This window comes from Neophocaena asiaeorientalis, unplaced genomic scaffold (assembly GCF_003031525.2).
Source record: "Neophocaena asiaeorientalis asiaeorientalis breed wild unplaced genomic scaffold, Neophocaena_asiaeorientalis_V1.1 scaffold461, whole genome shotgun sequence".
In the NCBI taxonomy this organism is placed as follows: Eukaryota; Metazoa; Chordata; class Mammalia; order Artiodactyla; family Phocoenidae; genus Neophocaena; species Neophocaena asiaeorientalis.
Genome location: NW_020173230.1, coordinates 234,252 through 261,626, shown reverse-complemented (window position 1 = coordinate 261,626; position 27,375 = coordinate 234,252). Strand labels below are relative to the sequence as shown.

The following is a 27,375-nucleotide window of genomic DNA, read 5'->3' as shown; positions in this document are numbered from 1 at the left end:
CTTTACAAGAAAGAAACAAACTACATACAGTGTCCTGTACCTTAGCATATTGGAACTCACTCCTTGTCCATTCACAAAGCATTTCACATTCTCTTTAACAGGTACGCAGGAGACCATCATACGAACGAGTGACACTTACACCGGCGGCCTATTGACAGGCACCGAGTTTCTTCCAATCTTTCACGCCTACAAGCAACACGGTGGCAAACTTCAAGTATTTTGCACACGTGCAAATACATAGGGAAGAAACCGACTGATACCCACATGTACACAACACACACAGCCAAATTAGGCTTCCAAGAGATTCAACAAATCTACATGCCCACCAACAAAATGAGCTGCCTGAGCAGAAGGGAGGTTCTGGGGAAGGCGCTCCCTGCTCCAGGAAAGACCCAGAAGCAACAGTCTCACAACTGCACAGATTCACCAACCCAGTGTATCATCTTGATGAATTTTCCTTACTGTGATTGAGGCTGAATGTTTTTTTATATATGTAAAAATCTCTTTTACTTATTTTATTGTTCACCATATTTACCCGTTTTTGCGCTATTGGTCTTTTTCTTATTTATCGTGGAGCCCTTCTATATTAAGGAGATTGGCTCTACGTCTCATCTATTACAATATTTTTTCCCATTTGTCTTTTTTTTTCTTTGAAAAAGTAAGAGAAAAACTTTATTTCAAACAGGTTCAGTGGTATGCACGCTACAGCAAAGGCTGGTTGTAACAGCAGTTTCATTTCAAACCTGAACTGATACACAAATGTGACACCGTTAAGCAATGATCAATTACCGCTAAAATGTGGATTAAATCCACCAATATGCCAATTCTGACATTTATTATAGATTCTATTATTTATTTTAGTAGTAGAGGTTAATTTTCATCAGAAGAAAATGAAAACAACCTTATGGCTTCTACTAAGGTAATGAGCTGTATCCCCAGTATTGCTTTGAAATTTTACCCCTAGGTTGTTAAGAGAAATTCTGACTTCATCCAAATGTATTACTTCACTGATAATCTTCAGTCATCATCTACTGTCGGCTGGATGGTTATTCCTCTTCTTATTTGACCCTAACCATCATCTGTCTTTTTTTTTAACTTTATGGTATTCTTCACTGAAATTTACATAATATTTAAAATAAAGCATATGATGTTATTGATTTGTAACAAATTGGCAATTAAACTAACATGTTTTTATAAAGTACCGTCTTCAGTTCAGTTGTGGTATCTTTAGCTACAAGTATCAGAAACTCAAACTGGTTTAAAAACAAACAGGGTGCTTCCCTGGTGGTGCAGTGGTTAAGAATCCGCCTGCCAATGCAGGGGACACGGGTTCGAGCTCTGGTCCAGGAAGATCCCACATGCTGCGGAGCAACTAAGCCCGTGCGCCACAACTACTGAGCCTGCGCTCCAGAGCCCACAAGTCACAACTACTGAGCCCACGTGCCACAACTACTGAAGCCCATGTGTCTAGAGCCTGTGCTCCGCAACGAGAAGCCACCGCAATGAGAAGCCAAGAGTAGCCCCCGCTCGCCACAACTAGAGAAAGCCCGCATACGGCAATGAAGACCCAACACAGCCAAAAATAAGTGAATAAAATAAATAAATTAAAAAAAATAAGAAGAAGCAGGACCTGTCTTGACTCAAGCGGCTGGAAGTGCAGGGCCAGGACTGGCACCAGGGCGTCCTCTGCTTCTCAGCCCTGCTCTCCTCTGTATTCAGCTCCTCCTGGGCTGTGAGTGGAGGAGAGTCAGCAGGAACTCAGCAGCTCACTCGTGCACAGCGCCATCCAGAAGGAAAACCATATGCTCCTTCCGGATCTTTCCCAGAGGAGCAGGGAAGGACTTCCCTGGAACTTCCCAGGAAACTCCCTGAATTTCACTGGCCCGAATCAGGGCACGTGTCCAGTCCTGAACCAACCACCCGTCCTGCACCGGGCACAGGGCCGGTTTCTGTGAGGGGTGGGGGGAGGTCCTGTCTGGAGGAGGCTGCTGCGTAAGTAACCCACCCAGAACACCCCACACGACCGACAGAGGTTTGCCGAACTCTGACGTGTGGCGGTGCCTGCGAGGAGAAGCCTGAGGCATGCGGCCATCCATCCACCGCAGGGGTGTGACTGTGCCCTGACACCACCCAAAATATCCGACGAAAAACATTTCAGGAGAAAAAGCCTTGTACTTAACCCACTATTACAGTTGTAAACCTGGTGTGCTAAACAGAATGTGCTGTGGACAGACAGGGAAACTAAATTAGATACCCTGTACCTGAAACAACACCATCTTTCAGAAAATCTGAGCTCAGCACGGACCTCAGAGTGCCAAATCCTCATCGTACACGTTTCAGCTCCTTCCTTTCCTTCAGCATCAGTACCAGTGACCATCCAGACTTGGGGTCCGACAGAGACCAAAGAACTGGGACCGTCTTTGATCCAGACCCCACGCATTCACGTTTTCAGAGGTAAACTAAAATACTCAGCGCTCTCTTTCCTACGTTACTGCAGTGCGTGGGCATGCGCCATGCTTCTTGGTCATCCGAACCCTAAGGGCTTTTTCTCGTGAAACACTCTGCCACTGACATTTCTCTCTGTATTTCTCCCCACGAACTACCATCTATTAAGTTTCAGTCTATCGTTCCACCCTATCGAGATCTTGATTCCATCACCCAGGGTATCAGCTAGTTACTCCCTCCCAGCTTTATCATCATCATCTACAATCTGTAAGCCTCCCTCCTACATCCCGATTCAAGCAGTGATAGAACGCGTTGGATGGTAGCATGCCACGCAGCCCTGCCCTTGACGGATGAGTTTTCATTTACTGATGCATTTCTTTATCAGCCACAAGAGTGCTCAGCTCATCCTACAAACCACAGTCATCGACAGCGATGGTTTCCAGCGTTTTCAGACATTCTCAGCTAAACGACTGTCTGCAGAAAATGGTAACATATAGAAAAAAACTATCAAGAAGAGATATAACTCTTACAACTCATTAATACAGGACAAAGAACCCAATTTAAAATTGGGCAAAGAATCTTAACAGACATTTCTTTAAAAATAATATAAAAATGGCCACTGAGCATATGAAAAGATGCTCAATATCATTTGTCATCAAGAAAACGAAATCAAAACCACAATGAGGGCTTCCCTGGTGGCGCAGTGGTTGACGGTCCCCCTGCCGATGCAGGGGACGTGGGTTCGTGCCCCGGTCCGGGAAGATCCCACATGCCGCGGAGCGGCTGGGCCCGTGAGCCATGGCCGCTGAGCCTGCGCGTCCGGAGCCTGTGCTCCGCAACGGGAGAGGCCACAACGGTGAGAGGCCCGCGTACCGCAAAAAAAAAAAAAAAAAACAAAAAAAAAACAACACAATGAGATAGCATTTCATGTCTACCAGGATGGCTACGATCAAAAAGTCAGATAATGAGTATTGGTGAAGATGTGGAGAAACTGGAACCCTTATAAAGTGCTGGTGGGAAAGAAAAATGGTGCAACTGCTTGGAAAACAGTCTGGCTGTTCCTCAGGAAGTTAAACAGATTTACCATGTGACCTAGCACTACCACCCCTAGGTACATATCCAAGAGAAAAAAAAACATAAGGGTATATAAAACATGTACGCGAAAGCTGAAAGCAGCATTATCTGTAACAGCCAAAAAGTGGAAACAACCCCAATGTCCACCAGCTGACAAATGGATAAGTAAACTGTGGTATACACGTTCAGTGCAATATTGATCAGCCATAAAAAGGAATGAAGTGCTGACGCATGCTCTAACACGGATGAACCTTGAAAACGTTATCCCAAGTTTAAGAAGCCAGACCGAAAGGCCACATCGTGGATGAGTCCACCTATATGATGTCCAGAACAGGCAAATCTACAGACCGGAAGTAGAGTAGCGGATGCCTAGGGCTGAGGGAGTTGGGGAGAAATGAGGAGTAATTGCTAGTGGGCACAGGAAATCCTTTTTGGGGTGATGAAATGTTCTGAAATTGATAGCGGGGAGGGTTGCACGACTCTCTGAATATACGAAAAATCACGGAATTGTACACTTAAATGGATGAATTGTATGGTATGTGAAGTGTATCTCAAAAAGGCGATTAAAAAAGAAGAGGTGTTGGGAATTCCCTGGTGGTCCAGTGGTTAGGACTCCCCCACTGCAGGGGGCCCGGGTTCCATCCCTGGTCTGGGAACTAAGATCCCACAAGGCTGCGCAGCCAAAACAAGAAGAAGAGGAAGAAGCGGTGTCAAACAGAAGAGACTGGTGTTTACCTTTCATGCTGACACACACGATGGCTGACACGGTGCATATGATAACTGCCAGCAGAATGATGAGCACGATCAGGTAACTGCTGAGCAGGACGCCACCAGGACAGTCCAGCTTCCCTCTGTGCATGAGATACAGCGTCAGGATGCCGATCCACCTGCCGAGACACAGGTAGCGTCAGAAATGGAATCCAAGGAGCCGCTTTGAAAAACACCATGGAAGGAAGTAAATGGAGTTAATACTTTCCAAAACAAGGCGAGGTTCACTTTGGAACTGAATCTTCCTCAATAAAATATTTACTAAGTCAATTAAAGAGCATGGCTTTTTTTTTAATTTTTAATGAGTTTTATACTTTCTATGCTTACATCGTTTTTATTCTGTGCCTGTTGTAATTCATTTAAAGCCATAAGCAAGCAGATATAATGTGAACTGCTGGAAAGCTGCCCCATCCTGACTCCAAGATATGCACCTGGTAAACAAAGTATACACTTGTTCAGTCATCAGCAAGAGAATTTTTACTTCTGTGGATTAACAAGAAACTGACAAACGCACATCGTAATCTGCTGGGTGTAGTACAAAAACAAGGGGATGGGAAGCAAGCTATGGAAAGATGTTCTGTGGTGAACACTGATCAACTTGAAAGGACAAGGATTGCAGACTCATAAGTATATTTTGTAATTCGGGACAGAACAATGAAAGGCAGCACCAAACAATGCCACGGGATAGTGTTCTTCACTAGAGTTATTTCAGAATCCGGCAGGGAACCATTTCGCAAGAACGCGGTATTAGAGATTCAAGGCCAGAAGAGGAACTGGACTAGATAACTTTTTACGCTTTTGTCAGTTTTGTGATATTACATCCTTGTCTAGAAATAATAACGGGAAATGATCTCAGAAAGACTGGCCCTAAAAACTATGAAACAACTAAAAGCAGCTCATAATTTCATGTTTTTAAATTCCTCTCCCCTTAAGAATCTACTTTTTAATAACGATGATACTACTCTTCGCTCAGACCCTCCGGGACTGACTTTCAGGCACCCAATTCCACTTCCCACGGATTCCACATTTTGAAAGACTAGAGAGAAAATGCCAGTCCTGTGTGCTCGTCGAGGGATTCAGCCACAACCGGCTCAGGAACGGCACGAACGGTATTGTTGCCATTCCTGCGTTTGGCAGACAAGATGCAGTGCGTTTCCATGCAGAACGCTGGAGTGATGCTGATGGCTGTTCCCGGCTCGAGGCAGGAGGTCCCGAGGCCACGGCTTTGGGCGGCAGCGCAGCCCCGGCGGCTCCCAGGCCCGGGTCTCGACGCCCCGGAGGAGTGCCCGTGCCCTGCAGCGCCGACGTCCCGCCGGCGGGCCCACCCCATGACGCCGGGCACGGCGCCCCCGCTCTGGGCCGCCGTATGCCGTCTGGAAATGGGGAGAGCAGCGGCACCCACCTCCTCGGGCGGTGGAGAGGACCAGGTACAAGAACGCAGGGCAGGCGACACCGTCCCTGCCCTCGACCGCCTCGGCCCCGCTCCCTCCTCCGTCCCGGCCGCCCGCTGCCCGCAGAGCCCGCCCTCACCACAGCACTCGCACGAACAGCTCGAAGACCCCCGGGAAGACCAAGTCGTCGCTGGCGATGGCCCAGCGCCGGCCGAACAGCACCATCCCCGGCATGGCGAAGAACCCGCCGCCCGGGCTCGGGCCGGCTCGCCGCGAGCGCGCTGCCACTCGGAGCCCCGAGCCCTCCGATCTCCACCGCCGAACCGCGACTCCGCGCAGGCGCACGCTGGGGCGGGTGCGGGGGGGAAGGGGGGGGGGAGAAAGAGCGAGAGGCCGAGACCGGCGCACGCGCACTGAGCCCCACGCAGCGGCCGCTGGGCCTCTGCGCCTGCGCAGATGAGCTGACCCGGAAGACGCAGGTGGGCCTCGTAGGGTCTTCGCAGGTGTGAATTTTGTAGATAAGGAGTCTTCCTGACCCGAAGGGTTAGCTAGCCCAGAGACACCCAGCAGTCAGTGGCGGATCTGGAGTTCATACCCAGGTCTGTGGGGCTGCAAGCCTATGACGAAGTTGCCCCCAGCCCCGACCGATCCTGGGGTCAGGAGTGCCTCTTTAGGACCATTCCCTGGTTCAGGGCCTGAAGCCACACGGCAGCTTTGTGCTGGGGAGTGGGGAATAGCCTGATCTGCCCTCCTTCCTCCCGAGCAGGTCATAGGTTCTGACCACTTCTCAGCCCCTCCACTCGCCTCCACCCTGGCCCGAGCCCCCTTCATCGTGTACCTAACCCGGTCTCCCCACTGCTCTCCCCCACTCTGCCACCCCACCTACGGTGCATTCTCCCTACAGCAGCTGGGGTGACCTTGTTGAACCGTCAAACCAGGCCCATCAGCTTAGGATCTTGCAAAGCTGCACTCCAAACCCCTAGAGAAGCTTTTCCTTGGTAGTTACACAGCATAAGTCTGTAAATGCGTGATCATCTGCCTTCCCGGGTTAGGGTTACTACTTTCTCCCTCCTTCACTCCACTGCCTGCCACCTTTTTCCCCCTGAAATACATCAAGCTTATTCTCGCCCCAAGGTTTTCAAAGTCCCTGTGTCCTTTGCCAGGGACGCTCCTCCTGCAGGTATTTCTTTCCCTGTCACTCTCTCACTCATTCAGCCCTCAGCTCAAGTGTCACTGCCTCAAGAGCCTTCCCTGGCCACTTTATCTAAAACAGCCCACCCATCGGTTCCCGTTCCTTTGCCCAGCTTTAGTTTCCTTCACAGCTCTTAATCACTCCCTGACATTGTATCACGTGTGTTACCGCTCTCCTCCCACCTTGAGTGTGTTAAGTTGCCTGAGCCTGGAAACCTTGTCCATCTTGTTCACTGCAATGCACATAATAGAGCACATTAAATGCACTTATTAAATACTTGATTAATGCACAAACAAACATCAAATGTCAAAATTTTCCAAGTCTGAAGAACCTTCAGTGGTCTTCTAAAGGGCAGAATTTCAGAGTTAAAAATAATAATGTTAAAAAAAGTAATAATAATAATAATAATGAAACTGTATTGACGGTTGTGAAAATGATACAGGGAATTGTAAACAAGGAAGTTATGAGATTTTTATAGAAAAAGAGAATCATTCAATCATTCATAAAATAAATATTTATTGGGCACTTGGTGTGGCCAGAAGTGACTTAATCAGAGAGGTCAGGGAAGACTTCCCTGAAGAAGATATTAAAATGAGATCTGGAGGAAGAGTAGCAATTAAGGTGAAAAAGGGTGATTCAGAAGTTAGAATGTTGTGCCTTTTTTTTTTTCCAGTTTAAATAAAAGAGGGAATTTATTAGAAGAATACAGTTTCTTATGGGGACTCCAACAGCAGAAGTGGGTTAAGAGCTAGAAGGAAGCCTTTCTGGAGGACAGGTCATGTTGTAACCACAAATGTTTACTTCTGGGTTTTGCAAGAACATGAATAGAATATCCTAGAGGTCAGTCCTCCCTGCATAGTGCATAAGGGACTAGAATGTGGCTTCATTTCTGCTGGCTTTTTGATCCTTATATTCCTTTATGCTGGCTTCAAACATGTCAAGCACATGTTGGCAGATGTCTATTCATGAGCTCAGTCAGGCCTCTCTGAAAGGGCTCAACAGCTGGAAGGGCACCTCGAGTCTGTATGTGCAAATTAATTTTGCTCTCTGAAGGATGGGTTGTAGTGTAACCACAAAATTCCACTTCCGGGTTCTTCATGATCATGTAACGAAGAGAATTTCCTAGGGTATGGTCCTCCTCGTGCAATACAAATGTCACACAGTGTCTATCTGTCCCAGCTGCCTGGACCATTTCCAGGGCTGTCTTCCTCTCGTCTTCAGCCATTGGGGTCTTCAATCCAGCCCAAAATAAATTAATTTAAAAAAAGAGTAACAAAATTTTTTCAAGGTAAATGTATTTCTTTAAATTAATTTATTTTTGGCTGTGTTGGGTCCTCGTTGCTGTGTGCGAGCTTTCTCTAATTGTGGCGAGCAGGGGCTACTCTTCGTTGTGGTGCATGGGCTTCTCATTGCAGTGGCTTCTCTTGTGGCAGAGCACTGGCTCTACGCGCACCGCCTTCAGTAGTTGCGGCACACGGGCTCATTAGTTGTGGCTCGTGGGCTCTAGAGCACGGGCTCAGTAGTTGTGGCACAGGGGCTTCGTTGCCCCGTGGCACGTGGGATCTTCCTGGACCAAGGCTCAAACCCGTGTCCCCTGCACTGGCAGGCGGGTTCTTAACCACTGCGCCGCCAGGGAATTCCCTGTATTTTGTATAGTTCTAATCACTACAGGTATATTCTGCTATTTCCACGTTAACAGTATTCCATTGATTGAATTAGAGCTATTGTATTTATTTATTTTTTAGTATTTGTTTTATTTGGTTGCACCAGGTCTTAGTTGCGGAAGGCAGGCTCCTTAGTTGCGGCACGTGGGCTCCTTAGTTGTGGCATGTAAACTCTTAGTTGCGGCACGCACGTGGGATCTAGTTCCCTGACCAGGGATCGAACCCAGGCCCCCTGCATCAGGAGCGTGGAGTCTTATCCACTGTGCCACCAGGGGAGTCCTGAATTGGAGCTATTTTAAAACAATATATTGTGCCATCATGTGGGTATGTCATACAAAGCACAGACAGCCCCTTATTTTACAGTTTTTTTTCAATTTTCTATTAAAAATAGCTATTTTAAAAGTTTTTAAAAATCAACGTTAAAAAATAACTATTTTTTGTTACTTCCAAATGAGATATCCAAGTCAAAGCATAGCTCTTGAAAAAGTGAATGACCCATCATGACTTCTAAATGATGAAAATTTTCAAATACAGAGATGTCTGATACCTAAGGACCCACCATCCGATTTGACAAGGGATAACATCCTACCATATTTGCTTCATCTTGAATTTGGTGGTGGTGGGGGGGAGATCTTTGATATCCTTCCCTGCTTGTTCTTTCAGGTTAATTTCACTATGTATCTGCAAATAACAGCAGGTATTCTTCAGCGATTTCTTGGCATTTCATTTTACCTTCATATTAACTTGAAGAAACTGATCTTTATTCTGTGTTTCAAACTGATTCACATCTTCCTCTATTTCTCCCTTTAGGGCTGGATTTTCTTTGAGTAAACCCCTATGTTCTGAATAGGATTAATATCCTTGGATTTAATGTTTGCTCTATTGTCTGTGTCAGATGGGGGTTGGGATGGGGGCTTTTAGCCAGGTGATCTTTCCATCAGTTGGATAGTTGTTTCTCTGAGCATTCTTTAAAGTCCTGAGATCTTCAGTTCTCAGAACTTGAAGTAAACACATCACTTAGTTTTAGGGCACACCAGTTTTCCTATTACAGAACTATTTATTGTCTTAGAAAACTTATGAGTAAATAGGTTCTGTATTTCCATTCCATTTTGGTAACGGGGTCAGTATAGAGTGTTTGCCTGAAGACTCACTTTTTAAGTACCCAAGGTCACCCTAGGTCAGAAATCTGGAATATTATGTTCTGGTAGTATAAAGAAGTATCCTTGTCATTGTTTAAAAGGACTAGTGCTATATACTATGCTGCAACTTGCTTTTAAATTGCAATGAGTGTTTGCCTGAAGACTCACTTTTTAAGTACCCAAGGTCACCCTAGGTCAGAAATCTGGAATATTATGTTCTGGTAGTATAAAGAAGTATCCTTGTCATTGTTTAAAAGGACTAGTGCTATACTATGCTGCAACTTGCTTTTAAATTGCAGGGACAAGTTGTTCGTGGGAACTGTTTCAGAACTGGAAGAGAATGCCCTGCCCAGCTCCTGCACAAGACTCTACACTGCAAAGGCTAAACCAGATCAGTTGGCAGCGGAGGGAGCAGTGGTTACTGGGCAGAGTGCAGGTTCCTTGGAGTTTCTACATTCAGCCACTGCATGGTGAAGCACACAGGAGAAAAACCCACATGGAAGCCCAATCCAATCAGCCCTCATCAGACCTCACTGACAGCAGGTTTTACAAGGTACCTGGGAGTCACTTTCTGAAGATGCAAGCTCTCTAGCAAGGGCAAAACTACTAAAGTTGTCAAACGGGTCAAAGGAACTCTGGCCGAACTGGCTCCAGCCGGCTTTCAAGGCAGCTGTCCCAAGTTAAGCACAAAGAAGGGGAGGGGAAAGAGGGCCCCTGAGGTCCTGAGCACTTGATGTACCCCAAGCTCTGTGTTGTGAGCTTCAGGACATGGGCTCATCTACACCTCGCAGAAACCCTGTGGCAGGAGTCTCTGCTGGTAACTGAGCGGGAACAAGGCTCACGTTAAATCCAAGGTCAGAGCTAGAGTGTGGGGGAGCCAGGACTCAACACAAGTCTGACCCCAAAGCTTGTGCCTTACCTAGCATTCCCACAAACCACTTACGATTTCTACTGAAATGGAATCTTTGCTTGATCTTTCCAGGAAACTGTCCAACCAATTGGTATCTTTGGAAAGGCTGGGCTGGATCTTCCCTAGCAAGGCCTTCCACCTGCAACTTTTTTTTCTCCAGCCATTTCTCTCTTTGACCCGACTATAAAAAGCGGGAACCCTTCCTCCTCTTCTTTTCTTTGGCCATGCTGAGCAGCTTTCAGGATCTTGGTTCCCCAACCAGGGATTGAACCCACCACAAGTGAGGCACCGAGTCCTAACCACTGGACCACCAGGGAACTCCCTGGGAAACTAGGATGCCTGTGATTGAACTGGACAGGGAACGGATTGGTGTCTGTAAGCTGCCAACAGCCAGCAGCTTTTCAGAGTTACTTAGTGGGCAAATTTGTTAACTTTGCTTTATTTCTCTGTATGTTTACATTAAAAAAAATTCACACAAATAAAACAGCTCTATCAAAAGTATGAATTACCTGATAACCTTTATTCAGGAAGTGAGAGTAATTCTGAAACAGTGCTTCGTGAGGTGCATCAGACAATGCCTTTGTTTCCAGCGTGTGCAAGGATGCTGCCCAGTCCTGTGCTCCCCTAAGGCACCTGTTAAGATGTCATCCTGGTGGGCCACAAGATGGTGGCAGCATCTTAGCCAGCTTTACAGTTACTGGGGCAGAATGACTGAAGGAGGCACTGACACTTCATGAATCAAGTGGCGTGCGGAAGTCCCAGATCCTCACTCTATGCATTGTGCTCTCCAACGAATGATCCCAGCCTGTGTTTGATTTACATGCACAAAAACAAGTGTGAGACCCCCACCCATCCCCAGCTTGGGCAGCAAGGAGTCTGCTCCACTTAGGACACGATTTCCTACCCTTCCTCCACACTATTAGAATCTTCCAAGGAGGATGAAAACAGAAACAAAACTAGGATGCCAGAAAGAAAGATACTCTGATACACAAAAGCAAAGACATGCGGGGGGTCGGGAGGTGGGAATGAGAGAGAGAAAGACAGGAGGTTAAACTATGCAGTTACACTGCTTATTTGGAAAGATATTACGAGACACACTAGATAAAAGTAAAACCCATCCAGCTCCCTTCCTCCACAAGATATTTTAATGCAGCAAGCAAGAAGACTACATCCTTCTTGTAGTAAGCACTGTTAGTATTCAACACGTTAACATTTATGGTGCATCACAGAAAAACAAAGTCAACTGCTTTTGCATAAATCAAAAAAACACAGCAAACCAAGACAATGGCAAAATCAGGAGGAAAATTCCAAAGTTTCTAAAAAATACAGAGGGTTTTAGATTATTAAGTGGAGAACAAATGTTTGCAGCCCTATGTAGAGCTTTTGTTGCCAATCGAAAAACATAAAAACCCATCCTGACATAGGATGTTCCAAAAGCCTAATTCAGAAAAAAGACAGTTTCTTCTCTGTTTAGTAAAATGTTTATTTAGGATGGTAACACAAGATAAGTCACGCAAGAGCTCAGTAAAAACAAAACAAAAAACAGAAAAAGTAAAAGGAATGGCAATTGGTGCTGCCAGTTAAAAAAAAGGTGAATCACTTTGCTCTCCAAAAGTGATATGAAAAATCTGAGCATAGACATGGTTGTAGTAATCTTTTGTAACTATAAATTAAAGTGATAGGTAACTACTTGTGTTCCATTTCTCAGAGGAGTCCTAGATCCAAAATAATCACAAATGCTTCCTGCACCTCACGCTCAGACAGCAGGCAGCCCACAGCCCCTGCCCAAGCTCTAACAGCCTTGGGACGGTCTCAAACTGACACTTCTTAGCAGGGGAGGAGGGCAGGCACCTTTGGTGACTCCTAAATGAGACTCCATCGACATTCAGAATCTTAAAATTTTGGTAATGAAAACCGTAAGACTTGCAAGTCACCCTTACCAGCCTTAAATGTAGTGTTGTGACGTCCAAGGAAGGATTTCCACATCAGGTGGGAAGTGATTTGAACAGATGTACCAAACTGGACACGGTGTCTCAGATTTCAAACAAAGATAACTTATCTCTTGGCAAAAAAATAAATATAGTGGAATGCAAGTTTGATAGATGGAGGAATATATGATCTACCAATTGTCAAGGAGTATGATTTCATTGCAGACACAAAGAATCAACAATTTCAAAGAATTTTAAAAAAAGTTTGCACTTATTCCTCACGAAATCTTCACTTTTGCAACTATCCCAATTGAAGCTACACACTGACTTTATTAATACAGCATTAAGTTTCTTTGTGTAAAAAAATCTTTGTACATAGTAATAAAAAAAGATAAGGCAAGATGCACTGAACAGAAACCTTCTGGTTCTTTCTCTCTGGGTTCTTACAGAGCCATAGATGACTATCTGCAACAAAAGAGTTAAGTTTCTGATTTTCCATATGAAGCATCTTGTGCCTTTGCTGTGGTAAGAATTCTGTCCGAGCACCCTGAAGGACAGATGCTGGTCATGGTCTTTGGCACTTACGCTGGCAGACTGAGCTTCTTTCCCTTGAGTACTAGAATTTTCAAGAGAGGGAGAAAAAAACAAAAGGTTACTGACCCTGACAAGCTTACAGTTTCCTCCTTCCCATTCCCAGAAGTCTGTCATACAAGATACTACATAGTAAGGTACAAGGAAATAAGCTTCTGGCAACCAACAGGCGTCTGATTTTGGTGTCAATAAACAAAGCCCTCTGAACTATGGAAGTGTCGTGCACACACAGACCGGAATTTTCATCATGTATCTGGATGCCACAGCAATTGAATTTAAAAATAGTAATTCAATTGAAATTGTCACTAAATTCACCGCAGCTTTTTTTTATCATGACTTTCTTCCCTAATTAACATGTACTGAAATATAACTGTTATGATATTTTGGATGTTAAAAAAGGAGATAAGACACATATGCCCTTATACCCAGCAATTCCACCATTAGGAATTTTATTGCAGAGCCAGGATTCTGTGGTTGGGTTTCAGAAGCTCCTGAATTCCCTAAAACTCTACACATATATTTGTGTGAATATGTCTAACTGTGCATTTTTTTCTCAGCAAGGACCACGGCTTTCATCAGATTTTCGTGACGTTCACACATCCTCTATTCATACAAATGCAAAAATATACACATACAAGGATGCTGATATAAGCACTGGATTTTTAAGCCCAAACACCCATGAACAGGGGGCTAAGTAAGTAAATTATGGTAATCCACATAATACTCTATCGCTATTAAAAATTATGTAGATGTCTGGGAAAAAGAGCAGATTATAGAATAACATGTTTAGTTGAAATCATGTATCATTAAATGATTACATTTCCTGAAGCATTAACAATGATTATCTCTGAGTGGTAGGATTCTGGGTGATTGTTTTCAGAATTATTAGTTCTGACTGATTTTACAATGAAAACGTGTCATTGTAGAAAACAATAAAGTTACAGAAAAAGAAAAAAAAGAAAGCCTGACAACCCTGACCGAGAATTTAACTGGACAGTCATTAAAACGTTCCTCTGAAGCCAGTTCTGCTTTCTGAGCAAGTGTCAGATTAGGAGCATGCGAGGCAAGGAGAGCCCCTAGAAGAACACACGGCCGTACAACAAAGCTGGCAGGACGCAGCCCAACGTACCTTTTGTAATGTACAAGTAGAAGAAGTCGCAGTATAGGATGGTCTGGACAACGCCGGCCACCACAGCGATGAGGTCAAAGAAGCCCTCAAAGTAGAAGCGCCAGATCCAGTTGACAAGATACAAAGCACGGTAGAGGCCCAGGAAGAACAGGTAGTGGGTGGTGATGGTCTCGGCCTCCCCGGTCTTGCTGATCATGAAGAGCTGTGGCAGGATAGCCACTGACTCAAGATAAATGGAGAAGGTCCACAAAATCTGTAAGAGAAACAGCATGCTTTGGTCAGCATCCAGTGCCCGCCATGAGTTCACAGGAAACACTCTTGCTTTACTGTGAAGTAGCATAGACTGGGGAATCTGGCATCAGAGCCCAGGCCAGAGTAGCTTTGCAATTTAATAAATCACAGACACTTCAGGCAGAGATAAAAGGCACGGACGCTCCCAGTGACAGGCTGGACAACCTGCACAGCTCTACCTCTTGGACTTTCATCCCCTTGTCTCTCCAGCGTTGCATTCTTCAATTTTCTGGGACTCTACATATATGCTGCTTCTCCTGCGTCAGCTTATCCCACTCCGAATCTAGGGTCCCTAATTTCTGCTTTCTGCCAGGGTTGACAAGACTGATGACTGGGGTCCTTCCACTCCCTCACTGCTGTTTTTCCTCACCAACTGGGTCTCCCTTCCAGGCTATTTAAATCGGCTCACTATTTTTCTTATCCTTCAGGCTCTTTTAGCATGGTTAAATCAAAGGGGTAGGAAGTCAGAGCTGTAATCATGCGAACTCTCTGCCCAACACAACACTTCATTCACGATGACGAAAGGAGGACTTGTGAGTAGTCCCCGAAGTGTTTCAAAACCCAGGCGCTCCCTGCACCATCAGATGACCACCGTCAGTGCGGTAACTGAATCAAGCCCAGGACGCTCAGGGGTGGGCGGAGCGCATAGGAGTGCTGGGGCACCACGCTAACTGCGCTTCCTGAAGACGAGGACTGAAGCAACGCTACTTAGGTGATTCGCAGACGGCACCAATGAGCGAAGCCCGCGCACGAAGAGCAGGAGCGGGGAGAAGACCGTGTGCTTCAGACACTCGGACAGGCAGTGCACTGTGCTTGGAATCACAGAAGCCAAGTTTATATTCTAAAGGAGAGTCAGAGACACCCAAAGAGGTGTCTAACCTGGGTGCTTAATTCCTGCCCACGATTTATTTACACCAAACCATGTATGTCTGCCAACCCACTGCCCCGCCCCCCCAAAAACCAAACCAAAACAGAACCCCATTACCTGCAAACAGGTCTATTTCCCTAGGGAACCAGACAGGATTACTAAATAGCCTCTTAACTAACCTCAAGAGGAGAGAAGTCATGATTGACTAGAAACGAGAGGCCTCCCACAGGGACCACCAGAAACTCCACTCGGAAAGTATCATGATTTCCATCGTAGGTTGCCTTAAATTTCATGTAGATCAGGTACACTGTGGCATAGGAGCAGGCAATGTAGATAAGCTACAAAGAAAAAAAAATACTGGGTCATCAATATCTTAAAATTGCTCACACTCTCTTGGCTGTCTACATCATCCATATGTATACACACACACACACACACACACACACACACACACACACACACACACACACACACACACACGTGTGTATATATATATATATTTTTTTTAATTTAAAATATATACTTTTTTGGGATATACAGTTCTATAAGTCATATAACCACCACCACAATCAAGACACAGACCAGTCCTAACACCTCCGCCACCCCAAATTCCCTCATGCTGCCCCTGCAGAGTCAAGCCTTTCTCCCAGCCTAACCTCTGGCAATCACTGATGAGTTCTTGGTCCTTGCAGTTTTTGCCTTTTCTAGAATTCCATTCCATAAATAGAATCATAACCATATGTCAACTTTAAGATCATCTTCTTTCAGTTAGCATGACGATTTGAGATCCAGCTGTGTTGTCATGTGTATCAAGAACTGGTCCCCCCATATTTCAAAGCAACAGCCCATGTCTGGGTGCCACAGCTGTTCATCCACCCAGCAGTTAAAGGACAGGTGGGTTGTTCCCAGCTTGGGAGATGGTGGGTAGAGCTGCTGTGAACATTTGTGTACAGGCTTTTGTGTGAACGTAAGTTTTCATTTCTTTTGGGTAAATACCTACAAGTGGGATTGCTGGATCATATGTTAAGTGTTAAAGTTTAACTTTATATAAGAGACTGCAAAGAATGTATTTTTTTTTTTTTTCAAAGAATGTATTTTTAATCTCATTTTAAACTATTAGATAGTAGCTTTAGAAAAAAAGTGAACGGGAAGTTCAATGCAGTTCAAAACCAAGGCACTTCCTTACAGCATGAAGATATTTCTGAGCTAGTGCTTTATCTAAAGATAAGATAAACAATGTAACTCATGTTAAACTTTGCAATGATGGTTTTAACTTATATATTGCTGCTATGAAATTTTGCCTGGTAACATAACAAAAGCAAAACCAAACTAAGTGGTAATTTGTAAAACACTGCTGCCTACATGTTCGTCTTTCACATTCAAAAGGTAAAACACTATATATTCATCTGAACCCAAGGAAAAGTCTGATATTCTGAAATTACACCAATTTTCAGACTGCAGAATTTTAGGCTCAAGAAGCAAACGGCAATTCCAGCCTATAAACATAGACAACCAGGATGTCAGCCGCGTGGCCTGGTGCCACTTCTCTCCAGGAAAGGCAACTTGTGAAACCTGATTAGGAAAACATTTGGGCAAAACAACTTCAGAGAAAAATAAGAGCAAGCATCCAGTCCACATACGCTTAAAAACAAAACAAAACAAAGACCTAAACTGTCCCTGGCATCTTATCATGAAGTTATTTAAAATTGTTGATGATACCCATACACCAAGAAGTAACACACACACTCCCCTCCCCAACGCAAAATCAAGGAAGGTCAATATCTTATACTGTTAGAGTTCTCTCCACATGAAAATATATGCACGTATGTATATGAATAAAATAACATATAATCCACATGTATAAACAAAATACACACACATCTATGTACAGAGCCCCCCCGCCCCCGAACATCCTGTGAAGGCACACGGTGGCCGGGGGTCCCTCCCCAGCCCCACTCCTGCAGCCAGCCCAGACTGCGCCCATAAAGGCTTAGCAGCCACTGGGAAAAGCAGCTGCTTTTCTCCTCTCACCAGTGCTTGGCATTTAAAGTAAAAAGCTATGAGCACGTAAAACTTGGCTCTCACTGCCCTGATTTTCAAGACATTATGTTTGGAAGCAACAATTAAGCAAGTAAGGATTCCTCTGAAAGCTAGGCATCCTGGGGGTAAGGGGACTCTCACTCATACACTTCCAGTATCTACAGTTGTAACTTGCCTGCACAGCAAGCAAAGACCGAGGCTTTCTGTTTTGGGCAGCGCCGTGCAGCTTGTGGGACCTTAGTCCCCTAGCAGGGATCGAACCCGGGCCCCTGGCAGTTTGGCGGTGAAAGCGCAGAGTCCTAGCCACTGGACTGCCGGCAATTCCCGGACCTAGCCATTTTTAAGGGAGCTAATTATTTCCTGATAATGACGCTCCCATCACTTAGTAATAAAGAATGGAATGATTACAGGTAGCTCAAATTTGCTTCTTAGTAAAGACCACAGGCTCAAATATTGCTTTGTCTACTTTGACCTGTGCTTACAAAAATGCTTTTGAACACAAAGTGTTGGGGGGAGTTGCTTTAAATACCATACCCATGGCTTTAAACATTGCTTCCCTGGGTACCAATAACCAAGTGCCTACCATAGTGCCCAGCACGCAGGTGCGGTTAAGCATTTGAAGAATGAGTGAATGAATGAAATCAGACATCCTTTACACATGCTGAGAGCCCCATCCTTTCCTTCATGGCACCAGTCACACACTGCAGTCATCCATTTAGTGCTGCTATGACAGTCTGCTCTCCGCTGTCAGACGGAGTGCTGCTTGCTGTCTGCCCCACCCTCACTGCGCCCTGGCGGTGCTCACCAAGTGTGAGGTCAGTGCCTGTGGGAGAGAACTGAGGCTGCCGTAAGCGTGGAGCGCGTACCACCAGTGGCACACAAGAGGCTAGGTGGTATACAAACATTTTGTATTTTGAGAGCTATACATTTGTTTTCATGCGGGGATATATGACACCAAAGGTGTCATGGATACTGATACTTAGGACAAGTTAAAAGGTTTAAAATCCATATTAAGTAAATTATGGTGCAGCTATTGCTTCAGCACAGCAAAAGTGACACCCAGATGGCACACCCCGGCCCTCCCAGAGCAGCAGGACAAGGCTGTGCGGCGAGGAGCCCCAGCTTTCGCTTCTCGTTCTGAACCAACTTGCTGGGTTTCCCAGGGAGTCTGTAATTTCCCACTGCTTGAAAACATGATAGTCACCCCTCTTTCTTATAAGGTTTTCAAGAGCTTTAGAACTTTATCATAGTTGAGGAACTTAAGACTAAGAAATCTCTAAGTGTGAAGCACTTTCATTAAATAGATACTGCTTTGATGTAGGAAAAAATTATGCTTAATGGTAACTACTCCTAGTTAGATGTACTAGGTGGTCTAAAAGTGCCTACATCAAGAACAGCATATTTAGACATTATTCTTGAAGATGTTTAATTAAGTGCACAGGTGACATTAATTTAACAGTTTCCACAGGTCTGTGAATTACGGATAAAATACATTCCACTGGATGCCACACCATACCTTCATAGACGTATTATATAATGAAATAAATGAAGTAAAAAGATCCAGGTAACGAGTTGTGAAGACCAGTGCAAAGAGAAGCTGGCTTTTCCCAGAAATACCTAAAGAAACAAAAGGAAAGCATTAGAAATGCCTCCAAGAGCTTTATGATTTTTGTAGACAACACCGTGCAGGAAACACAGGAAAGTGGGACACCAGGGGTCAAGGCTGGTGGTCGGGATGACTCTAAATAAATGACAGCAGTTTCAGGTTTTCTTTCCCTTAACATTCTTGAACATAACCGTTTGGGAAGGTTCTAACAACTTTTCTGTCTTACTATGATGGGTGACCATAGAAAGTGACTTAATTATGCCAGCTCCAATATACCAGGATGTGCACTGCTCAAACGAACATTAAACTTCTCAAATATGTCTAAGCAGGAGGAAATTTATTTCAAAAACCCTGCTGTTACTTAGTGTTGTAACTTGTCTGTTACCTTTAGCATCTTTCCATTTTAAAACAATGTCTCGTGGTGACAAATCTTTCGAGGATTGAGCTGGAATCTACCTGGATTAAGGAACCCTGTGGGGGACAGTGTTTCAGGGCAGAGTTTGAGCAGTAATCCTCCTGGATTGGCCTCCCAAGATGACTTCTTTTGTGAGGGCAGCATTTACTTGGGACAGGTTAAAAACTTTAAAAAAAAGTTCTCTTAGATGAATCACACAACCAATCTCAGACTCACATAAAAATGCTCCTGGATGCTATGGCAACAAGAGGGTGGGAACCTGCTAGTCTCCCAAAGAGCAGTCTTCTATTGTTTTCACATTTTGAAACTGTTTCTCCCTCCAGAGCACTGTTGTGGCACATGGAGACACAGCCGGGGACATCTAGTAGATCAGGTGGAGTGTACCCGACATCTGGATTTGGCCAAATATTTGTGTGACAACAGACTGTGAACTGTGGGTTTCAGAGGTTGGAGAAAGAGCGAATTCATTAAGGAAACTGAGCCTTACTAGGTGTCAGAACCGGCCCAACCTCACCTACATTGCAAACTTCACACCATCAGACATTTAAGCAAGTTTGTATTTAGCAGAAATGTCACTGCAGCCAAATCATTAGCAATATTCTTCCAGAATGTGAAAATCACATTGTTTTAAATGATATTTTACAAACAACACTACTTTACAAAACAATTTTAAAGCCTGTTGAAGCGAAAAGCCTGGATCTAAAAATGTTACTTTCTACACATGCATAATTGCAGTTCCAACCTATTCACAAAAATACCTAAATAGAAACCGAAGAAAAAGTTGACTCTATCCCTCTGGATCCATCAGTAGTAACCAATTTCAAGCGCCAAAGGTGGAGATACAGATAGTCAGCCTGCCCCTTCTAGTCTTTTCTCCAGTAATAGGAACTTCTTTTTCTTATCAAAGATCAGTGTTCCAAAGGAGAAACAATGAGGCTGCCATTGACATAGAGAAGATGGGAGAGAGAAGACAAGATGGGGGAAAAAGGACAGGGAGCATGCAGTTCACGTTTGGTGATTGTTGAAGCCTTGAGTGAGAAATTTCCAGTTCATTTTCTATACGGTTCTTTCCAATATTTTAAATAAAAAATTATGGAATACACATGGGCAAATTTTGTTGTAAAGGGTTTATTCTAATGTCCTCATTTTCAGCATTCCTATACTAAACATCAGGGACTATCATATTGCTTTTACCACTCCCCTTTGGGACCCAATTCACATCACTTCCTCTGGGAAGTCGTCTTTGAAGACACCCTCCCTCATTGCTGTTTATTCCTTCAGCAAGTATATACTGGGAACTACTTCATGCCAGCTGCTGCCCTAGCTCCTGTTACAGTGCTTATAAATACACTGTGATTACCTGGTTGCCTGTCTCCCTCTCCCCCAAACCCCCACCAGACACAGAGATCTCCGAAGGCCGGAGTCATGCCTTATTCCACTTCGTGCTCTCTGTGCTGAGCACTGGGCCTGACACACAGCAGGGCCCAGAAAATACTTGCTGAATGAATGAGCAAATGGAAAAAAGAAAATGCAATTCATTTTATTTTCATGTCATGGGGGTAAGCTCTCATTTTATGGTATTTTGGGGTAACACTTCCAAAGAGTTTCTAAGTCATACTGCGTCTCTACGACTGTAAATAGGCGACATGCTCTGGGCTCTGCCCTAATTTACTGCCAGCCAGAGGGTGGGGCAGAGGAGCAGGGGACAGGCAGCGAGTGGCCTGCAGCTCGTCCCGTGGTGCAGAATCCACGCAGGAACCGCCATGCTGGAAACCTGAGTGTGCTTACACAGTTTTACCCTATTCTTCCTGGCCTGGGATCCTGATTAGCAGGTAGCAGCTTTTCCCTTTAAAACAGAAAAACTGTTCTGTCTTCCCGGGAAGGCAGGGATCCCAGCTGAAGACAGATCAGGCAGGGGCAGGAATCTCCTTCCAGGGGGAATACTTGCTATAAGCCAGAGGGGCTCCCACGGTCAGTTTCCGTGTCGAGACCGAAGCATGCGAACGCTACCGGTAACGAGCTCTCAAGAACACTCACTCTAAATGTTTCTGTAACAGCCACATCCCCATACCAAATGCACCAAATACCCAGAGTAAGGAGTATAGCTTGTAAAGTGGAAACCAGTCATTAAACTTAACACCATTCCTGTCTTTTCCCACTGGGCCAAGTTTAATAAAAGCCTACAACTAAATACTCCACTGTATGTTACTTTAAATTAAGCTGGTTAAAAGCTGCACTTCTCATATTCCCATTGTATTTATAGAACAAAGCCCTCAACCAAAAAGAAAAGCGTTCAATGAATTATTTTTGTCCTGGCAACAGCTGAGATGCAACCAAGCACTGTAGGTCAGACTACCAGGATAATCTGCATGGCAGCATTCAACAAGGGTCCCAGGCACCATGCTCTGACCCACTGTCTCAAAGGATCCAGAAGCTCTCCTAAAGGCCATTAACTTACCCTGGAACCAGCAGCCCAACAGAGCACCTGACTCATAACACAGCTCTTGGGACTTGGGGAAACAGAGGCTTTGGAGCCAGAAGGTTTGGGTTCAAGCTCAGCCCTTGAATGCACCAGGTAAGTCAGGGCCCATTACATTCTTGGCCCCCCTAAACCTCACTTTCTGCAGCTGTCAAATGGGGACAAATTATGCCAAACTGTGGGACTACTGGAAAACGTGTTTTTGACTATACCTGCCATGCTGCAAACTCTCAATAAATGACAGCTATTACTATGTATTGCTTTGCCATCTTTTCTTGTTCTCAGAGAAATCCATGCTATTTTATTAAAAATAACAACTGGACTAACATACATGGAATAAAAATCAAAAGGACCTTTTTAACACCCCTCCCACCTCCATTTTAAGTGCAATGTTCCAGGCTTTTTGTTAAAGCCGCTTTCTATATGTGTATTTATATGTGGGCCCACACGTTTGCCCCTTAAAATGGGGCCATACCATCTCTTGCTTTACAATTTGCTCTGTTAACTCAGTGTTTCAGATATACCTTCTCCTGTTAATACTTCCGGCTCATTCTTCTTAATGGCTGCATAGTGCTCCGTAGCGTGCAGGTACCGACATGTGTGACCCTTCCACTAATGGACATTAGGGTTGTGTACAATTTTTGTTCTTATAACAACATCTTTGTATCTATAAACAGTGTTTTGTATTTATTTATGTACAACAAACATCTTTATACCTATATATAGTTTGTTCACATATATGACAATTTCTGTAGTTCAAACTCCCTAGAAATGCTGGGATAAAATAAACACTTTGTTTTGAAATATTGTCAAATTTCCTCTACATAGGCTGTGCCAATTTACATATTCCTTAACACCAGATGAGAATACGCCTTACTTCGCACCCTTGCCTACATTAGATCTTGTTAACCTCTGACATTTTCCCACCCAGCAGCAAATGATGGCATGCACTGCTATTTTAATATCCAAGCTCCTAACTACTAGTGAGGCAAGGCATTCTTCCATGTTTAACTGGCCTTCTGTTATTCTTCTGTGAACTGCCAACATTGCCCATTTATCTATCAGATTGTTTTTTTTAATTTGTAGGAGTATTTTATTATGGATATTAACCTTTTGTCACTTAGATATATTGCAGATTATTTCTCTCAGTTTATTATCTTTTAACTTTGATGATATTCTGACTTAGTAAGTTAATTTGGAGAGACAAATCATCTTGCTTCCTCACCAGCCTGCTTGGTCCTATCCAGGACATTGGTATGAACATATATTCAAGGTCACCTGCTATGTCCATGAGCAAAGTTTCATACTTTTCCTCATGGAGGTCTTATACCCTCCTTGTTGGGAAATTAAGGGAGCCTTCCCTAGGGTCTTGCCACTTCACATCCATAGGATTTACTGCCTATATGGTTTGATACCCTGTGTTTTTATCTTCTTATACATGTCTTATTATTTCAACTAAGTTGCAGCTTTCTTGAGAGCAGAAACTTTGACAGCAACAAGCTGCTGCTCTGGACTGTGCCCCCAGTGCCTCCTTGCACATGGTGGGTGGTCAGTAAGTGAGAGCAATGATTACTCACAAGACTGGCACTCAAAAGAACAAAGGTGACAGCTGCTACCAAGAGGGAGCTGGGAATGTGAGGCAAAAGCTTCCTGAAGTACTCAGTGACAATAAAAGAGGAGGTCTTTTCCATGTGCTTCAAAAATATAAACTGTCACAACAAGGACATACTGTATAGCACAGGGAACTATACTCAATATCTTATAATAATCTATAAGGGAAAAGATTCTTAAAAAGAATATAGATGTATACACATACACACACACACATATATATATGTATATAAATCACTTTGCTGTACACCTGAAACTAAAACACCGTAAAGCAACCACACTTCAATAAACAAAAAAAAAAAAACAAAAAGAGGGAAAAAACTCCCTACATCTGGAAGAGCAACTACAAAAGTCAATCAATCAATCAAAATACCAGACACTGCGTACTACTTAAGACAATTTAAGATGAAATATATTAAAACCTAAAACTTCAACACATTTAAGAGCCAAGAAAATGGCTGCTTTTTGTAAATTAGATACATTCATTGCAAAAAAACTATCTCCTAATAAGTTCAAAATATAAAGGTAAATATATATACATACATACACACACACACATATAAAAACTGTCCAATTACAAGCAATGCAGGGACACTGTACATTACAGTCATCTTCAGGAGAATGAAAAGTCTGCAACTTACATGACAACAGCTAACAACAATCTAAGCAATAGGTGGAGGAGGGAAGGGGAGGACTCGGGGAGGATGGCTGGGAGCCTTGGAGCTCAGAACTCCACTAGTACTTTAAGCACAATAGATACAGTACTGATAATAACTATGAGCCTACAGGAAAATGTAGATAGGAAATCCTTCACATACAAACCAAGGCTTGTTCTCCCAACAGTACCCAGGTCAGTGTTGAAGACAATAAAGTGACAACTTGAGCATACTGTGGATCCAGCTGCAGTCATAGTTCAGGAAGATGAGGAACTCACACTTCATTCGGCTACCCCTCTGTCATGACAACGGCAGACACCGGAGAATGCCAGTTCAAACTAAACCAAGATCAACTCCCCTGCCCTCACTTTAAAATAGGTCCTTTAAGGCAGTTGTTCAAGAAAACAGAATCTTCCTCACTCACCTGTCTCATCCCTTACCCTAAGGAGAAAAAGCCCCGTGGTTCTATAGCTGCAGCTATGTTTGTTTTTATTTATTTGTTTGTTTGTTTATTTATTTATGGCTGTGTTGGGTCTTCGTTGCTGCACACGGGCTTTCTCTAGTTGCAGCAAGCGGGGGCTACTCTTCGTTGCGGTGCGCAGGCTTCTCACTGCAGTGTCTTCTCTTGTTGCGGAGCACAGGCTCTAGGTGCGTGGGCTTCAGTAGTTATAGCAAGCGGGCTCAGTAGTTGTGGCACGCAGGCTCTACAGCACAGGCTCAACAGTTGTGGTGTAAGGGCTTAGTTGCTCTGCAGCATGTGGGATCTTCCCAGACCAGGGCTCGAACCTGTGTCCCCTGCATTGGCAGGCGGATTCTTAACCACTGTGCCACCAGGGAAGTAGCAGCTGCAGCTGTGTTCAAAACAAATGCCAAAATCCTAAAATGAACCCCAATACCAGTATTTTCAAAGTGAGAAACACAACCTGAATGTACACGTCTCCTATTTTAGTTGAGAACCTCGTATCAAATTCTTACTCTTTCAAAAGTCTCTAAACAACTTTAAATTAGGATGGAAAAAACAAGGCAGTTAGTCAAATTCAGACTTTAATTCTGAATAAACGATCTTGGTGATTTTGATTTTTACAAGGCCAGGAAATCTCACATATAAGAACTAAAATGATGCTGGGCAAACGCACACAAACTTAACTCACCTATTTACCTTCCTTATTATTTTGGCTGAAGTATTTTATATTTTCCTAAATGCTCCTAAATCTCCCAAATGAGAACATTTAAAAATGTTCTAAATGAATATTTTAAAACAAACAAAATAGTAAACCTCCTTACTTTCTCCTATTACTCAAGGTTCCCTTAAGAATTCTATATTCAGCATTGCACTAACTTCTCCCCAACATCTTAGTTTAGATACACATTTAGGAGACCGCGTGCTTCAACATTTAATGACTTGACAGAGAAGGGGGTTCTGAGGAACATATGAAGGATAAAGAGATTCATACAAAGATTTTGGAGCAAAAATAAAGATTAACAGTAACATTTTCTGGTGGGGGGATGGGCAAAATGGGTGAAGGTAGTCAAAAGGTAAATCCTGAGGATGTAACATACAGTGGTTAACTGTAGTTAGCATCACTGTATCGTATGTTTGAAAGATGCTAAGAGAGTAGATCTTCAAAGTTCTCATGGCAAGAAAAAAATGTAGCTATGTGTGGTGATGGGTCTTAACTAAACTTACTCTGGTAATCATTTCACAATACACATATCAAATTTCTATGTTGTACACCTATAACTAATATAATGTTACATGTCAATTACAGCTCAATAAAGCAGGGATAAAAAATAACATTTCCTGAGTGCAACAGAAAATGTCCTAAACTACTCACCTGAGTAATTTTGAGTAATTTAAAACAAAATTATTCAGGCCAAATAGATATTTATTCAAATCCTTAATTGTGAGTTACTGATCACCTGTGTTCCAACCCTGGCACTAATTTTCTCACCTCCCTGAGCCTCAGTTCCCTGGTCCACGGAATGGGGGCAACAGCACTCACCTCATAAGGGTATTTCAAGGACGACATGGGATAAGCCACATAAGGTACTTAGCTCACTACCTAATACACAGCAAGCACTTAAATGTCAGCTATCACAATCGCTGAAATTACTTCGCTGTCTTTGGAAATCATACAACTGAACCTGTCAGAACTATACATAAGTTGAGAGATCACCTCCAAGCCAAACACACCAGCTTCAGTACATGGACTTTGTAATATCCACTTTGATTGCTCAAAGGTCTTTTTTGGTTTTGCTTACTTCCTGGATTTCAGCTATGTTCGCCAAAGATGTGGTGTTCCTTGACAGGTGAAAATATTTAGAAATCAGTCGGGTAAATGGAATCTCTGCCACCCAGGTCCTTTGGGACCCCATCTTTTACTGTCTCTGCAAAAATTAAGCTCTTTCATTCATCAAACGTTATTATACTAAGGCCATGGCATCAAAAATATGCTTAAGGAAGACGCTGTAATTTTAAGAAATCATTTAAAATTCGCCATTCTTAAGCTTTTAGGGTTAATGAAATGCAAAACCCCGCAACTACTAGCCGGTAAAGATTTGTCTCACTGCCTCTCAGCAGTGTGAGCATGAAATGTGTACTCCAGAGGAGCGAGCCGCCAACTCACTGGTGACGTGGAGTGAGGAATTACAGGAGACCACACGAGACCTCGGCGGTACCCGGCGCCGCGCCGCAGGTTGAAGAGAACCCTTTATTAGATGAAGGCACTCGGAGTTTGACAAACTAGATCGTCCCTCAAAGCAGCATTAACTGCCCCAAGAAATTCGCTTAGAGACCTCCCCATACCCCCTCCCGTGGCAGGCGTGATCCTGGACCCGAGAGCTGGCGTGTTAGAGCAGGACTCCAAGGACAGGCCTGCCCGGACACCCTAACGTAACGGCCAGTCCTCGAAGGAACAGGGTAGGGAGCAGGGTGACCTCTCCCCACACCAGCCCCACCTACCGGGCTGGGTAGTCTGCCACGTCAGGCCGAGCCGCCACCGTCCTGCCCATCCTCCTCCCGCGCGTCCCATTGATTCGCGGGCTCTCCGCACCTCGGGACCCCCAGAACAGGCGCTCGGAGAAGCGCCCACTAAAGCCGCGGGCGGAGGCCGTGCCTGCCGGACCCCCGCCCCCCCATCCAAACTTTTCAGAGAGAACAAGGCCCCGCGCTGTCCAG

At 44.2% G+C, this 27,375-nt stretch overlaps 3 protein-coding genes across 4 annotated transcripts in view; all 3 read right to left on the bottom strand.

Annotated features, from left to right (window-relative positions):
* Window positions 1-6,008, bottom strand: part of DAGLB (diacylglycerol lipase beta) — a 30,930-nt gene extending 24,922 nt beyond the window's left edge. For both annotated transcript variants that reach the window (XM_024745293.1, XM_024745294.1), the window contains exons 1-2: window positions 5,818-6,008; window positions 4,255-4,406 (exon numbers count right to left, since the gene is read on the bottom strand). In XM_024745293.1, coding sequence (XP_024601061.1) covers window positions 4,255-4,406; window positions 5,818-5,912 — 247 coding nt within the window. In that variant the 5' untranslated portion in view covers window positions 5,913-6,008. The remainder of the gene's footprint in view (window positions 1-4,254; window positions 4,407-5,817) is intronic.
* A 1,732-nt stretch (window positions 6,009-7,740) lies between these two features.
* Window positions 7,741-8,107, bottom strand: LOC112399899 (DNA-directed RNA polymerases I and III subunit RPAC2-like; the record flags this gene model as incomplete). Its single annotated transcript, XM_024745320.1, is given in 2 exon segments — window positions 7,741-7,830; window positions 7,832-8,107. Coding segments are annotated over 2 exon segments (366 nt in total), but the record flags the coding sequence as incomplete, so codon positions are not given.
* Window positions 8,108-11,077: 2,970 nt separating this feature from the next.
* The window catches only part of KDELR2 (KDEL endoplasmic reticulum protein retention receptor 2), a 16,692-nt gene continuing 394 nt past the window's right edge, over window positions 11,078-27,375 (bottom strand). Inside the window, exons 2-5 of the mRNA XM_024745315.1 lie at window positions 18,947-19,047; window positions 15,570-15,728; window positions 14,232-14,484; window positions 11,078-13,127 (exon numbers count right to left, since the gene is read on the bottom strand). Coding sequence (XP_024601083.1) covers window positions 13,093-13,127; window positions 14,232-14,484; window positions 15,570-15,728; window positions 18,947-19,047 — 548 coding nt within the window. The 3' untranslated portion in view covers window positions 11,078-13,092. The remainder of the gene's footprint in view (window positions 13,128-14,231; window positions 14,485-15,569; window positions 15,729-18,946; window positions 19,048-27,375) is intronic.